Here is a 15317-nt window from a genome sequence, read left to right as displayed (position 1 = left end):
TGCCCACCTCCAGTCTTGACTTTGATCTTCTGCCCTTCTCCCCCCTGCACCCTGCCCCTGGGCTCTTTCATCTCTTCCTCATCCTCTGCTTTCTCCCACTGCTCAAAGCTGAGTGCACACCCCACCTTAACTCAAAGGAAAAGAAAGAAACACAAGATTTAACAACTAATGTGTTTGGCATCTGCAAAGGTTTCCCCCCCCCCATAGAAACTTTTTATTTAAATAAAGAGAGCATGCCTTGCTCTCATCAGAAAGTGTGTTTGAGAAATTTCATGTCATGTTTCCATGGCTGTCAGGAGCAAGCTTTAGAGCCAAAATTATTTGTGCAATCGAACGGGCAGAAAAAAATCCTACAGAGAGCAAATCTATTTAACCCACTCTTCCTGCCTGCAGAGGGAGGAGGAGTACTCATGCCACCAACCCCCTTTTGAAGTTGCTCTAGAGATGGAGGTAACCTAACTAGGCTGGAATACTGGTAAGGGCAGCGAGGACCGCGCGTGGGGACACCAGTCTTGCAAATTGTTGTACTCAGCCTTGTGTGCTGTTTTTAACTGTCTTTTCTGTTAGAGTAAAGCTCCCTGTGGTTAGGAACTCTGTCTTTGTCTTCTTGGTATCTTCTGCAACTTCTGGCTGGCTGAGTGAATGCATCAATGACACCTGGAGGGATGGTGTTGTGCCAGGTGCCGACTCCAGAATATGCTGATTCTGCCCAGCCTTGTGGGCTTCCAGTTGGGTTTGCCTTCAGTGGTTTGTGTGCCAGGGCTATGGACCAGTAAGAGGCTTAGTCACTACCCAGGATGTGTGGCTTCTGAGAGGAACTGCCCATCTTGCAGTAAACTCCTTCCACCATCAGGAGCCAGGCATTCCCACCTCTACCAGAAGCACCATCAGGCTCCAGCCTCCATTCTGCCTCTGTAGTCGATCATGGTTTTCCGTTGATACAGCCCTTTATTTCCGAAAGCTGATCCTGGAGTCGTGCCAAGCCATGGCTCCTCAGGTGACTTGGAGATCAAGAGTCGTGATGTGATTCTTTGCCCATCAGCAAAGCAATTCAGGGCACAGGAGCCCCTGGATTGCCAGAAGCCACACAGGGAGGCAATGCCCAGGACCCTTCGCCTGTGCAGACGCCAACTCCAAGTCCATCTGTAGAACAGAGAGCCATGGGCTCTTCGTTTATCTTCCCTTGCACCTTAGCCATCTTTCAAAAGGTGCAGGAAAGGGCCACAGGGTCGGCACGTCACTGAGGAGTACTCCATTAGGGCAGAATCCTTCTCTGTCTTATAATGTTGGCTGAAGACACAGCAGGCCAGCACAGGGACAAGTTGAGGCCTGGCGGCCAGGAGTGTTAGGGAGTAGAGTTATCAGTCAGCCCAGAAACTTGCCCAAGGACATGATGCTACTGAGCCGGCTGACAGCTTTGCCAAGTGAGCCCAGTGTGGTGCCCCTACAATCTGGTGGACACCATCCAAGCCTCAACGCATGGGTGCAGGCTTGTCCTGTGATCCCTGAGAATAGGCAGGACGGTAGGACAGGGCTGGCTAGACATGAGAAATGCCCAAATAGAGTGAAAGCCAAAATGGTTTTGTTTTGGGTTTTTTTGTTTGTTTTTAGGGCTGCAACTGCGGCATGTGGAAGCTCCCAGACTAGGGGTCGAATTGGAGCTGCAGCAGCCTGCCTACACCACTGCTACAGGAGCACAGGATCTGAGCCATGTCTGCAGCCTACACCACAACTCACAGCAATGCCAGATCCTTAACCCACTGAGCGAGGCCAGGGATCGAACCCTCATCCTTGTGGATACTAGTCAGATTCATTCCTGCTGAGCCACATGGGAACTCCTAAAAGCCAAAATGTTTTTTAACCATTCAGGTGCACTCTTGGAGATAGGGATTTTGGTAACTCCATACCACCTCCATCTGAAGGCCCCATCTTAACTGAATTCTTTCTTAAACAGATTGGAACATTAATTTGCCTAGGGGAGGACAGGGGAGAAGAGGCTCACATGAGGAAACACTTTATTTATTTATTTATTTTTTGTCTTTTTTTTTTTTTTGCTATTTCTTTGGGCCGCTCCCACAGCATATGGAGGTTCCCGGGCTAGGGGTCGAATCGGAGCTGTAGCCACCGGCCTACGCCAGAGCCACAGCAACGCGGGATCCGAGCCGCGTCTGCAACCTACACCACAGCTCACGGCAACGCCGGATCGTCAATCCACTGAGCAAGGGCAGGGACCAAACCCGCAACCTCATGGTTCCCAGTCGGATTCGTTAACCACTGCGCCACGACGGGAACTCCAGGAAACACTTTAAAAGTCAATGTTAGGTTTGATGGAATTCCCGTCGTGGCGCAGTGGTTAACGAATCCGACTAGGAACCATGAGGTTGCGGGTTCAATCCCTGGCCTTGTTGCTCAGTGGGTTAAGGATCCGGCGTTGGTGTAGATTGCAGACGTAGCTTGGATTCCACATTGCTGTGACTCTGGCGTAGGCTGGTGGCTACAGCTCCAATTAGACCCCTAGCCTGGGAATCTCCATATGCCACAGAAGCGGCCCTAGAAAAGGCAAAAAGACAAAAAAAAAAAGTCAATATTAGGTTTATTGATTACACTGGGGGTGCTTTGCTGAGGCACAGTGCCCCCTGTAACGGGACACGTGAAGTCTATAAAAATTGGAGAATGAGCCAACAATTAAGATTGGACAATTTTGTGTTATGACCATACACACGCATACACTAAATATTATAAATGAATTCACGGTTCTACTGAGCCTTTTATTTGTCAAGGAAGGATCAAGGTTAGAAGGTGGTGAGAAATTCAGAGGGGCTTAAGATAAAACTTGTCAACTTGTCATTTTACATGTGACCCTGGTGGTGGCAGCCACACCCATATGCCCACATACCTTCTTTTTTCCCGGAGGCCAAGAAGGTAGGAGCCTGATATCCCCCCATAGATGTGAAGAGGAAACTCAGAGCACATTATATGGTTTGTGTCTGAAGAAATTCTTGTAATCTGTGTGTCCAAGGCTCCGACAAAAATGATACATCAGAAGATACACGTTCCATTAAGAGTTTGAATGATTAGGAGTTCCCATCATGGCTCAGCAGTTAATGAACCCAACTAGCATCCGTGAGGATTTGGGTTCGATCCCTGGCCTTGCTCAGTGGGTTAAGCATTGCCATGAGTTGTGGTGTAGGTCGCAGATGCTGCTCAGATCCTACATTGCCATGGCTCTGGTGTAGGCCAGAGGCTACAGCTCCAGTTCGACCCATAGCCCGGGATTAGAAGGCAAGGAACTGTTCTGTACAGAGTCTCAGGTGTTATGAGCTTTCTCAGAAAGAACAGAGTCCTGTGACTAATAAGGAAGGTCCATCAACTCAGAGATAGCCCCAAAGACTGGGGCTTCTGACCTGTTGAGAGCAGAGAAACAAGAGTGGGCCTCTTGGCATTTGATTCGTGCAAACAAGTTAATAAAATAGCTGGAAAAATAGACAAAGAGAGGATGCAAAAGAGGAGTCTGAGGGAAGGTAAGAGGATTAAAGCTGCAAAAACATTCGTCTAATGGATTTCTCAGACACACCAGCCAACAGGCAAGGGCAGGTGTCCTGTCAAACCATTTCCCCCGTGAAACTCAATCCATCATTCTGAAGCCAGGCCTGCTAACCTCATTTGTAACTGACGGGCCTCCCCTTATTTTCCCAGGAAGGCACTCTGAGCAGCCCAGGGACTCGCCAGGAAACAGGCTTTGCAGACAAAGGGGCCTGGGAACAGGCTAGTTTCCTTCATATGCAGCCAACTAGATCTCTCTGCATCTGCCCCTCATCTGGTGGCTTGATTAGGCTGTTATTGATCATGAAGTCTCTACCCTTCCTTGGCCTCCTTCCTGCCCCAAAATACTAGAAAAGGGGCGCTCTGATTTTCAGATCGTTCATCACTTCATTACTTGCCTTTGATCCCTTAGTGAAACTCAACTTTGGCTCCAGCAGCCAAATTGGGAGTGTTTGCTGAAGCAACAGCTAAAGCTTAAGCTTAGGGGGGGACAGGGCCAAGGACCAAATTGCTGCTTATTTGTTTTGAAGCCTGGAGGCTCGCCTGCCAGTCTGCCCTTGTGGGGAGTTAGAAGCCCAGCTGGGGTGTCCTGGGTCCTGCGTGCAAGGGCTGTTGTGCACATGTTGGCATCAGAACAGAGGGGCTGTCTGGCCACATGGCTGACCGGCACCCAGCTTTATGCCTCCCCCACTGCACAGCCTGCTGTCTCCAAGCGGCAGTTCATTGTCAGAGCATGCAGAAGGAGCCAAGAGGGGCCCAAGGGGTGCCTAGAGTTTTCCAGTATTGGGTCAGTGAGGTGGGTCCATGGAGCATACCCCATGCATGGATAAGCCCTCAGTTACAATGGGGCAGGAGCCTGGGGGCTCTGAAGATGGAGATGGCATTCTGATGCCAGACTCCTTTCAGCTGCTCACATCTTTCCTGCAAAATGATCTGTTAGATTTAAGTATGTTCTTGCTTGAGGCAGATTTTCTTGGAACGAGGTAAAGAAAAGGAGGAGGATGAAACAAAAACTCTTGGTGGAGTAATTTTAGATTTATTAGACCATGCAAGAGAGCACCTCTCAGTGACTGAGGAATTTTCCAGATGCCCCTGAGCTCACGGTTGCTTACAGCTTGCCTTACAGGAAGTCTCTTGACTTGGCAGGTATAGCATGCACTGTGCTGAGGAGGATTAAGGCCTTTGCGGTGTTGAAGCACCTTGCTTTTGAAACACAGAAATATTCAGCTAGAACACGCTGAGCACAGGCAGTCCGCCGTTTCCCAGAGTCCATATCTTCTTTCTCCCAGAGAGAAAGTGCATATACACTTTCTTGGCTGAGAGGTTCAGCCAGGACTGGGCTACATATTTTGTGGGGCCCAATACAAAATGAAAATGTGAGGTCCCTTGATCCAACGTTATTCAGAATTTCAGGTTGGTGACAGCAGAGCATTAAGCCAAGGGTTGGCCTCTTTTAGGCACGAGGTCTGGTGCAGCTGCACAAGTTGCACACCCATGAGCCTGGTCTTGGACACAGTCTTCCAAACTATTCATTCAGCAAGGACTTCATGAGCATTTGGTGTATCCCAAATACTGTGCAGTGGGGCTTGGTGGAGTATAAAATTAATAGTTTGCCCACTAGGAATTTGCAATGTAGTTAGGTTCAGATATCACAAACACAAAATTAAAGAATGAAATAATGATGAAATAATTCTTTTTTTTTTTTGCTTTTTAGGGCGGCACCCGCGGCCTATGGAAGTTCCCAGGTTAGGGGTCCAGTTGGAGCTGTTGCTGATGGCGTACACCAGAGCCACAGCAACACAGGATCCAAGCCGCGTCTGCGACCTACACCACAGCTCATGGCAACGCCAGATCCTTAACCCACTAAATGAGGCCAGCAATCGAACCAGCAAGCTCATGGTTCCTAGTGGGATTCGTTTCTGCTGTGCCATGACCAGAACTCCATGATGAAATAATTCTTTAAAAGCCCAGAAGGCCCTGCCAACCCCCCCACCTCCCCCTCACCCCCCACAAAGGAAGGAATATATGAGAGATCTCACCTTGACCCATAGGAATTACGCGTTCAGCGTAGAAAGTGAAATGGTACCATAGAAATCAGGCATTTTATCATCGTTTTTGCCACACTACTCCAAGAACAGCATGTATTTTTTTTAAATTTACTTTATTGAAGTGTCGTTGATTTAAATGCTGTGTTAATTTCTACTGTATACCACTGTGATTCAGTTATTTATATACATATTCTTTTTCGTATTCTCTTCCACTATGGTTTATCACAGGATATTGAATATAATTCCCTGTGCTATAAGTAGGACCTTGATGTTCATCCATTCTGTATATAATAGTTTAATTACCATGTACTTCTTATTCCACATGTATTAGACCTATTTTACCTCTGTCCTGTGACTGCAGAAGTAACCTCTCAAGATACAGTCTACTTTCAAAATAGCCACACTTAAAGGTTGGCCACACTTGGATAAAAGGGCCATAGAAATTTTGTTGTGCTAGGCCTTGGTGCTTACAATGTAGGCCCACCTCAACTATGAAATTTGTGTTCACAAACTATATAAATGGGCATCTTGTACCTGACTTGAGAGTCACAGCTCCAAGATCACCATCTATTTGGTCATTCAGTATTCACTGAGCATCTGCTTGGACCAGGCCCCAGGTGGGGTTCAGATGATACACAGATGAACACAGAGGGGCAACAATCCTTTTAGAAACAAAAGGGCTTCCCTGCCCTGGCTTGGATGAGAACTTCTGGAAAGTTCCATTCAATGGGAAACCTCCTGCCCTCCCTGAGCGCCTTCAGGACAGGGCTCTATGGTGACAGTAGTTTGTTTTTGGTAATTACCTCATGTCTTCTGTGAGAAAACTGATCCCTCTACTCCTGCTGCCTTGTCTGGGAACCAACCACGCAGGCAGGTGGAGTCTTGCTGTGAATTGTGAATCGCAGTCACACCGTGATGGTATCAGTTCTCCAGAGCTGAGCAGAATGTGGTGTGGTCAGCATTCAGAGAGGGTGCCTCCAGGGCTTTCTAAGTACCTTCATGGAGAGAGTGTCTTGAGTAAATATTTTCATCTCTCTTATCTTATTCTCTATTAGTTTTATTTCCTCTCTGAAATTAAATTCAGCTACCATCCTGAAAACCAAATTTGGAATGTGGTTTTGTTACACAAATGGCCCATTTTGTTCAGCAACATCAGTGATTGGACTCAAACAAAGAGAGTTTTGTTGTTCGGACTGTTGGGTTGTTTGGGAAACATCCAGCTTTTGTTCCAGATGGATCTCCATCCTCTCCAGTTTAAATCCCAGTCTTCCTGCCACGGAGCCAAGTTAGGAGAGACTGCAGCCTGGTGTCTGGACCCTAAGCTCCCCTGAATTCCAGTGCCATTAAGCCACAGTGGGAACTTGCCTTAGAAACCCCTTTGGGCATCCACAAATCCCCACCCCCAGCCCTGAGAAAGAATTAGCTGTGATGTGACAGAGAGTATAGTCGGTTCTCCGTATATGCTGATGTGCCTACGGATACGGAGGGCCGACTGTAACAGCACAGCACGATTGTATGTATATAAGGGACTTGAGCATCTGCGGATTTTTGGTATCCACTGGAGCACCTGGAACCAATCCCAAAGGACATGGGGAGGACTACATGCTCCTGGGTAGCAGGAATCAGCCTTCTGGTTGGAATCATGGTTGGCAATTGAACAGATTTGGGTCTGTCAGTTTTCAGCAGATGTCTGAGAAGAACTGGGCCAGGCTATTCTTGATTGAACTGGAGAAAACACATAGGTATTCTTTCCTTGTTCCCTTCAATCTCCATGAGCCGAGCTGTGCCAGGACATTTGTGCCTTGACTATGACCCATTTCCAGCTAGGTTCAGTGGGGCCAGTGGGCCTAGCCAACCTGCCCCCATCCCCGTCAATGTAACAAAAGAGGCGGGTGGGTGTCACAGGCATCACTTGATGGAATTCGCTACACCCCCACCCCCACCCTCAGCTTATTTACACCCAATTGTATATACACCCAGTTATATGTGGGGCGATGCAGGCCACACATTACTTCCTGTAATCTCCTCTAGATGACAGAAGATTGGAGGAAAGACTCAGAGCACCCCCCAGGGGGCCCCCAGTGTGTGAGGTTCTTACAGCTGTTGCTTGTGACCAAAGACAGAGGCTGAAGCCCACCCTGAAATGCTGCACTGTCTGCCTCTCTCCTTCGTCAAGGCCCAACCGGCCTCTTTCCTTCTCTCCACAGATCTCCAGGACTTCAAGTTAGACGTGCAGCACGTGATCGAAGTTGATGAGGGGAACACTGCAGTCATTGCCTGCCACCTTCCTGAGAGCCACCCAAAGGCCCAGGTCCGATACAGTGTCAAACAGGAGTGGCTGGAGGCCTCCAGAGGTGAGTGAACAAGCAGGATCCCAGAGGCCCGGGCTGGAAGGGAAGCTGGCCACCTCTGCAGTGCCTCCCAGATTCCCGTCGACACGCCAACAGCCCTCTCCACATGCTTGTCAGCTACCTTCTACTTTAGCTTTGCAGGATCCTAAAGGGCTTGGCCACAACCTCTGTTGTGGAGGTCCCCTGCCCTGTCACGAGGGCTCTCTTCCTGCCTTGGCAAATGTTGCTGAGCTGCTGCCATTTGATCAGAGCTCTCAGCACAGGGTTCTAGATTTTCCCTGTGCAAGCTCCCTGCCACCAGGCACATGCAGGAAGGCTGCCTGATGAACCAGAGATTCCTGGAGCCATGTGGTTCCCCGTGGGAGGTGGGGCTCTTCCCCACACAGCAGAGCAGTCTATATGGTGGCACTTGAGATTCTCCCGCTCCCTGTCTTCCTGCCAATGCGCCCATCTCAGCCATCACAGTGGACGTGGCCCCTGGTCCGGGGAAACCAACTTTGGTCCACACAGTGCCAGTGGGGAGGGAAGCTATGGCTCAAGACCAGATCAGCTTCTTCCCACAACTGACCTGAACTCAAGGCCAAGTAGACCCTGTGGCCAGATGCCACATCTCAAACTGTCTGCCATTTATTTATTTATTTTTGTCTTTTTAGGGCCGCACCCAAGGCACATGGAGGTTCCCAGGCTAGGGGTTGAATCGGAGCTGTAGCTGCTGGCCTATACCACAGCAACAGCAACGCGGGATCCAAGCGGCATCTGAGACATAGACCACAGCTCACAGAAATGCCAGATCCTTAACCCACTGAGTGAGGTCAGGGATTGAACCTGTGTCCTCATGGATGCTAGTCAGATTCATTTCTGCGGAGCCACGACGGGAACTCCTCAAACTGTCTACCTTTTAAAATGCCCTAGAGGAGTTCCCGTCGTGGTGCAGTGGTTAACGAATCCGACTAGGAATCATGAGATTGCAGGTTCGGTCCCTGCCCTTGCTCAGTGGGTTAATGATCCGGCGTTGCCGTGAGCTGTGGTGTAGGTTGCAGACGCGGCTCGGATCCTGCGTTGCTGTGGCTCTGGTGTAGGCTAGCGGCTACAGCTCCTATTCAACCCCTAGCCTGGGAATCTCCATATGCCACGGGAGCGGCCCAGAGAAATAGCAAAAAGATGAAAATAAATAAATAAATAAATAAATAAATAAATAAATAAATAAAAATAAAATAAAATGCCCTAGAGATTTTTAAATATTTTTGTTGACTTTCTGTTTATGAAAGGAGTATATGTTTACTATAGAATTTTGCTTTTTATGTCTGTACCTGCACCATATGGAAGTTCTCAGGCTAGGGGAATAGCTGCTGACCTATGCCACAGCCACAGCAACACAGGATCTGAGCTGTATCTGAGACCTACACCACAGCTCATGGCAATGTGGGATCCCAAACCCACTGAGTGAGGCCAGGGATTGAACCCACATCCTCATAGATTCTAGTTGGATTTGTTTCTGCCGCACCACAATGGGAACTCCCAAAAAAGTTATTTTTTTAAAAGGGTAAAAAGCCTAATCCTGCCACTGAGAAATAACTGGAGACTGAGAGGAGTATGAATGTCTCCTGTCCCTAGCAAAAGCCTGGTGGTAGCCCCTCAAGCTGGCCTGCCTATCCCACAAGAGTCAAGGGCGTTTTCTGTTACATCTGGCATTTGCCTAAATAGCTCATGCCTGGGATGGCCCAGGGACAGGCAGGCACCAGACTCTGTGAGTCCAGATTGCGGGAACATCCAGACTGCCAAGGGCAGGCCACCAGAAGGCTTAGAGTGGACAGCCTGTCCATTGTCCAGCAAGCTGAACACCATCCTAGGGGCTAGCGTGTCCAGAAGCTGTGAATCCTCTGTGGAAAGAAGCTGAACTCAGCCCTGGGACTCCCACCTCCATGGCATCCCTGGCCCAGAAGCAGACAGAGCCTCACGGGCCAGTGTTGCTTAAGAGAAGGGCTTCAGTGGTATTCATGGAAGGGTAGGGGATGAGGATAGAATAGTCCTCCCTGGCTCAATAATGAGGTGGCTCGGAGCTGCAACCATGACAGAGATGGATGGGAGAGTCAGTTCCCTCCTTCCTGGTAGCTTGCAGGAATGGTCATCTCATCTCCCAGTAGGCAGTATGGGCTCCTCAGTCCCTATAAATGGCTCTGAGACAGCACACATCATACCATTTCACAAGTGAGGAAACAGGATCTGAGAGGCTAATTAACTTGCCCAAATCACACAGTATACAGCAGATCCAGAGCCTAAGTCCAGGTATGGTAGACCCCCAATCCTGCTTCCTTTCCATGCTACCCAAGCTCCCTTAAAAGTATAAAATGCTCTTCCACAGGCCTATGTACGAACTTTGGGCGGTGGTGGGGTGTCAGCCAACCCATTTGTTGGCTGGTTGGTTAGTTTCATTCCTGGCACTTCCATTGCACTTGGTGCAAGTGTTTATGGGGAGAATAGTATTTTCAGTGTGGGCCATTAGGACTCTGGTGCACACCTCCTGATTCCTGCCCTAACCCTCCCCCCGCCCCAGCCTTTTCGGGAGCTGCTGAGTGCAGTGCTCTGGGCCCAGACTCATCCCATGTTCCCCTTGTCCTCAGACAATTACCTGATCATGCCGTCGGGGAACCTCCAGATTGTGAACGCCAGCCAGGAGGACGAGGGGATGTACAAGTGCGCCGCCTACAACCCAGTGACGCAGGAAGTGAAAACCTCCGGCTCCAGCGACAGACTGCGCGTGCGCCGTAAGGGCCTGGGTCTGGCCGATGGGGGGCCTGGGGTTGCTGCTGCCCATGCTTCTGCTCAGTGTTCTCCAAAGTGGGGGTAGGGGGCGGGGGCGGAGGCGGGGGGCCGGTGAAATATACAGGACTCAGCCAGGGTGGGGGTCCTCTCCCCACTGGCCATCTCAAATGCCAGCCTGTCACTGCACGTGGCCCTGGGCTTGGCTCAGGGATGGGTGAGCCTGCTAGGCACATCTCAGCCCTAACTCCTGCCGGTTGAAAGCTTTCCTGCCCCGTGTTCCTTTCAGTTACAGGGCAGGTTGGGATACATGTATACATGAGCCGGGGGGGGGGGGCGGTTGCCAAGAGGGAGGTAGTGGGACAGGCTGGCCATAGTGTACAGATAGAAAAGATGACCAGGCCTTTGTGCCTGTATGAGGTCACTAGGCCTGCCTTGCACAAGGCCAGGCTGTGCCTGTGCTGTCTATCACCTCCCTCTGGAGAAAGTCCCCAGAGGCCCCCCATTTATGTGAAAACCACAGTTACCTTGGGGGAGCACCTCCTATGTATCAGGCACTTTTCTAGGCTCCTGCATGCTTAGTGGAGTGACATCTTAGTGGAACCAGTTCTTAGAGTTGGCAGCAGAGGCTGACCTACCCTGAAGCTAATGAAACAGAACTTAAGTGGGCCTTCAGCTAATTTTGTATCTGTAATTTTTTTTTTACATTTTTTTATTATAGTTAGTTTACAATGTTGTGTCAATTTCTGCTGTACAGCAAAGTGACCCAGTCATACATATACATTTTTTTTTGCACATTATCTTCCATCAAGGTCTATCCCAAGAGACTGGTTATAGTTCCCTGGGCTGTACAGTAAAATCTCATTGCTTATCCATTCTAATTATAATAGTTTGCATCTATTAACCCCAAACTTCCAGTCCACCCCACTTCCTCCCCCACCCACTTGGCAACCACAAGTCTGTTCTCTATGTTTATGAATCTGTTTCTGTTCTGTAGGTAGGTTCATTTGTGCCATCTTTTAGATTCCACAAATAAGTGATAGTGTATGGTATTTGTCTTTCTCCTTCTGACTTTGTATCTGTAATTTTGTATTCTTTTTCTTCAAGAAAGCCTCCCAAGCTGTGTAAACTTCAGTCTTCTAAACACTGGATAGGCCCCTGGTTGGCACATAAGGCAAAATCACACATGCTCCTTGGGTTCCTGAGGGAGGCACCATGTAGGGAGAATGGCATGCCTTTCCGTCAGCTTATGCAGTTTCTCCCCCAGCTTTGAAAAAAGCTCTCTGCTTCTTCAGCTGAGCACCTGATGAAATGCTTGATTCGCTTTTGGACATGAGAAATGCTCATCTTTAAACAACACATCCGGTTCAGCTCAGCAGGACACGCATTGCCTGCTGAACACAGTGTCTGTCTCCCTGGGAGATCCTCAGGAACTGAGACCCGTGGGTGGGGCTCGCAGGACACGAGGGATCCTGTCTCCCCTCTCTTCCTTGGTCTCAGAGTGCGCTTACTGAGCGCAGTGAGAAAAGCCACCTGCACCATTTGAAGTCTCTGTCTACCCCTTATCTTTCTCTCTTTATCAAAACACTCAGTTAACCTTGTATATGTCACGTTGATGCTGCTTCACTGCTGTCTCCAGACAGCTCTTTGCAGAAGGGCTTTGTTTCCAATAAGGAAGTCAAGGCCCAAGGGAACTGGTAATTTGTCCCATTTCACATAGGTCTAAGCCCCTGAAGGGCTGTTAGATTCAAACCTCCATTCTCCTGGCTGCCGCCTGGGGCTAGGCCATCAGAAGCAGGGTGGGAGTTCCCATCGTGGCGCAGTGGTTAACGAATCCGACTAGGAACCATGAGGTTTCGGGTTCGGTCCCTGCCCTTGCTCAGTGGGTTAACGATGTGGCGTTGCCGTGAGCTGTGGTGTAGGTTGCAGACGCGGCTCGGATCCCGCGTTGTTGTGGCTCTGGCGTAGGCCAGTGGCTGCAGCTCCGATTCAACCCCTAGCCTGGGAACCTCCATATGCAGCGGGAGTGGCCCAATAAATAGCAACAACAACAACAACAAAAAGACAAAAAGACAAAAAAAAAAAAAGCAGGGCGGAGGGGTCCTCTGCACCCAGTCCTGATCCCACATGCCATCCTACCGCTCACTGTCCCTCCAGGCTCCACTGCCGAGGCTGCCCGCATCATCTACCCCCCAGAGGCCCAGACCATCGTTGTCACCAAAGGCCAGAGCCTCATTCTGGAGTGTGTGGCCAGTGGGATCCCACCCCCGAGGGTCACCTGGGCCAAGGATGGGTCCAGCGTCGCCAGCTACAACAAGACGCGCTTCCTGCTAAGCAACCTCCTCATCGACACCACCAGTGAGGAGGACTCGGGGACCTACCGCTGCATGGCTGACAACGGGGTCGGGGAGCCTGGGGCTGCGGTCATCCTTTACAATGTCCAGGTGTTTGGTAAGTGTCCTGCAGACCTTCTTCTCCTCGGCCTTCTCATCTGCAGGCCTTTCTAGAAGCTCATAAGCCGAGGCCCAGACAGGGTCGAGTGCCTTGTGAGAGATCACGTGCCCTGAATGATGGAGGAGAACTGAGAGCGCGGGCTGCCTTGGAGCCCAGGGACCTAGGGTGTAGGACCTGGCAGCCCCCTTCATGCCCTTCCCAGTCGTGACTCTGATGGAGGCGACGTGGGACCTTTCCTCTCTTCTCCCAGCAGCCACAGGGCAGGAAGGAGCCTTCCTGACCGTGGTCCCCTGCGCAGCCTGTCGGGACCTGGACGGAAGGACTCAAGCTTTCATACCCCCGTTCTGGTTTCCTGGCAGAACCCCCCGAGGTCACCATGGAGCTGTCCCAGCTGGTCATCCCGTGGGGCCAGAGCGCCAAGCTGACCTGTGAGGTGCGCGGGAACCCCCCGCCCTCGGTGCTGTGGCTGAGGAATGCTGTGCCCCTGACCTCCAGCCAGCGCCTCCGGCTGTCCCGTCGGGCCCTGCGGGTGGTCAGCGTGGGGCCCGAGGATGAAGGCGTCTACCAGTGCATGGCCGAGAATGAAGTTGGGAGTGCCCATGCCGTGGTCCAGCTGAGGACCGCCCGGCCCGGTGAGTGCAGCCCACAGGGCTGAGGTTCCAGCAAAATATTTGCAGAACCTTTTTTTGCAAATGAAATCCAACTTAAAACCCCAGTGTATGAAATAAATTGTCAGTTACAATTTACATGAATTTATGAAGTAAGAAATGCAAATTTCCAGCAGTGAAAATGACTCATTTAACTGTTGTATTTAAAAAAAGAAAACAAACAAACAAAACCCCTTTCAAATTAGTTTTAATTTGTGCCTCGGGGAGCAGGAAGAAGCCCACATTGTGCCAGGGTTGGATCCCAAGTGAAGGGGGCACGTCTCCACTCTGCATAGACATGACAAAGAAGGCCCAGGTTCCAGCACCTAAGGAGCAAATTGAGATAATTCACTCAAGACACACCTGGTTTGTGGGAGTTCCACTGTGGCTCAGCAGTAATGAATCTGACTAGTATCCATGAGGATGCGGGTTCCATCCCTGGCCTCGTTCTTTGGGTTCAGGATCCAGCATTGCTGTGAGTTGTGGTGTAGATCGCAGATGTGGCTTGGATCTGGCGTGGCTGTGGGTGTGGCATAGGCTGGCGGCTACAGCTCTGATTTGACCCCTAGCCTGGGAATCTCCATATGCCACAGATGTGACCCTAAATAAGACCAAAAAAAAAAAAAAAAAGACACACCTGGTTGGATGCCAGAAAACTAGCAGGCAGCATGAAGCCCGGGCAGGGGGCATCAGGCTGCCTTTCCCTCCTGCCCAGGCTGGGGTACAGCCCTCTCTCTTCCCATGGAGCATGGTTATGTTTCAAGAGGGCCTGTGGTCACCTCGGGTGATGAGCTGAGGGCTCTTCCTGCTCCAACAGCCCTTCCCTCTCACTTTTCTCTGTTTTCTCCTCGGACAGAATAGCATGGCAGATGCCAAAAGACTAACTGCTCTTCCTTACCTTCTCGTTCCTGCTTGGTCCTCCAGGCACCACCCTGCAGCCATGGCCGGATGCCAGGCCGGACACTGCCACACCTCCCACACCACCCTCCAGAGCCAGAACCCCTGAGCAGATGCTGAAGGGCCACCCAGGACTCCTGAGGCCGCCAGCATCTGTGCAGCCAGCTTCTCCACAGTGTCTTGGAGAGCAGGGGCAGGGGACTCCTGCCGAGGCGCCTGTCATCCTCAGCTCGCCCCGCACCTCCAAGACTGATTCCTATGAGCTGGTGTGGCGGCCTCGGTATGAGGGTGGCAGCCGGGCCCCGATCCTCTACTATGTGGTGAAACACCGCAAGGTATGGTACCTGGCCCTGCACCACCTCTTGGTGAGGCTGGGCAGGGGTCTCTGCCTGCTGGCCATCTCCCCTTGAGCTCTTGAAGCCTGGAAGAGTAATCCCTACTGCCGACATGACCTTTTCCCTCCGGTGTACTTTCCCACTACCTCCCAGCTAGCTGGTTGTGAGTTGGGCATTTGGGACCCCAGGAGGCCCAGGAAAAAGCTCTGGGTGTGCCTACATGTCTGAGCCTCGTGTACCAGATTCTGGCCCCCAGGAGATTTCATAGGCTCCCTGTTAACC

General features: G+C 50.6%; 1 protein-coding gene across 5 annotated transcripts in view; it reads left to right on the top strand.

Moving 5' to 3' along the window:
• Window positions 1-15317, top strand: part of BOC (BOC cell adhesion associated, oncogene regulated) — a 75786-nt gene that overhangs the window by 48419 nt on the left and 12050 nt on the right. For all 5 annotated transcript variants that reach the window (XM_047792404.1, XM_047792386.1, XM_047792377.1 and 2 more), the window contains exons 5-9: window positions 7799-7945; window positions 10564-10707; window positions 12860-13153; window positions 13516-13788; window positions 14728-15035. In XM_047792404.1, the coding sequence (XP_047648360.1) occupies window positions 7799-7945; window positions 10564-10707; window positions 12860-13153; window positions 13516-13788; window positions 14728-15035 (1166 nt within the window). The remainder of the gene's footprint in view (window positions 1-7798; window positions 7946-10563; window positions 10708-12859; window positions 13154-13515; window positions 13789-14727; window positions 15036-15317) is intronic.

The sequence above is a fragment of the Phacochoerus africanus genome, chromosome 1, assembly GCF_016906955.1.
Source record: "Phacochoerus africanus isolate WHEZ1 chromosome 1, ROS_Pafr_v1, whole genome shotgun sequence".
Taxonomy (NCBI): domain Eukaryota; kingdom Metazoa; phylum Chordata; class Mammalia; order Artiodactyla; family Suidae; genus Phacochoerus; species Phacochoerus africanus.
Note: the sequence above shows the minus strand (reverse complement) of the source record. Positions and strands in the feature narration are given on the sequence as shown.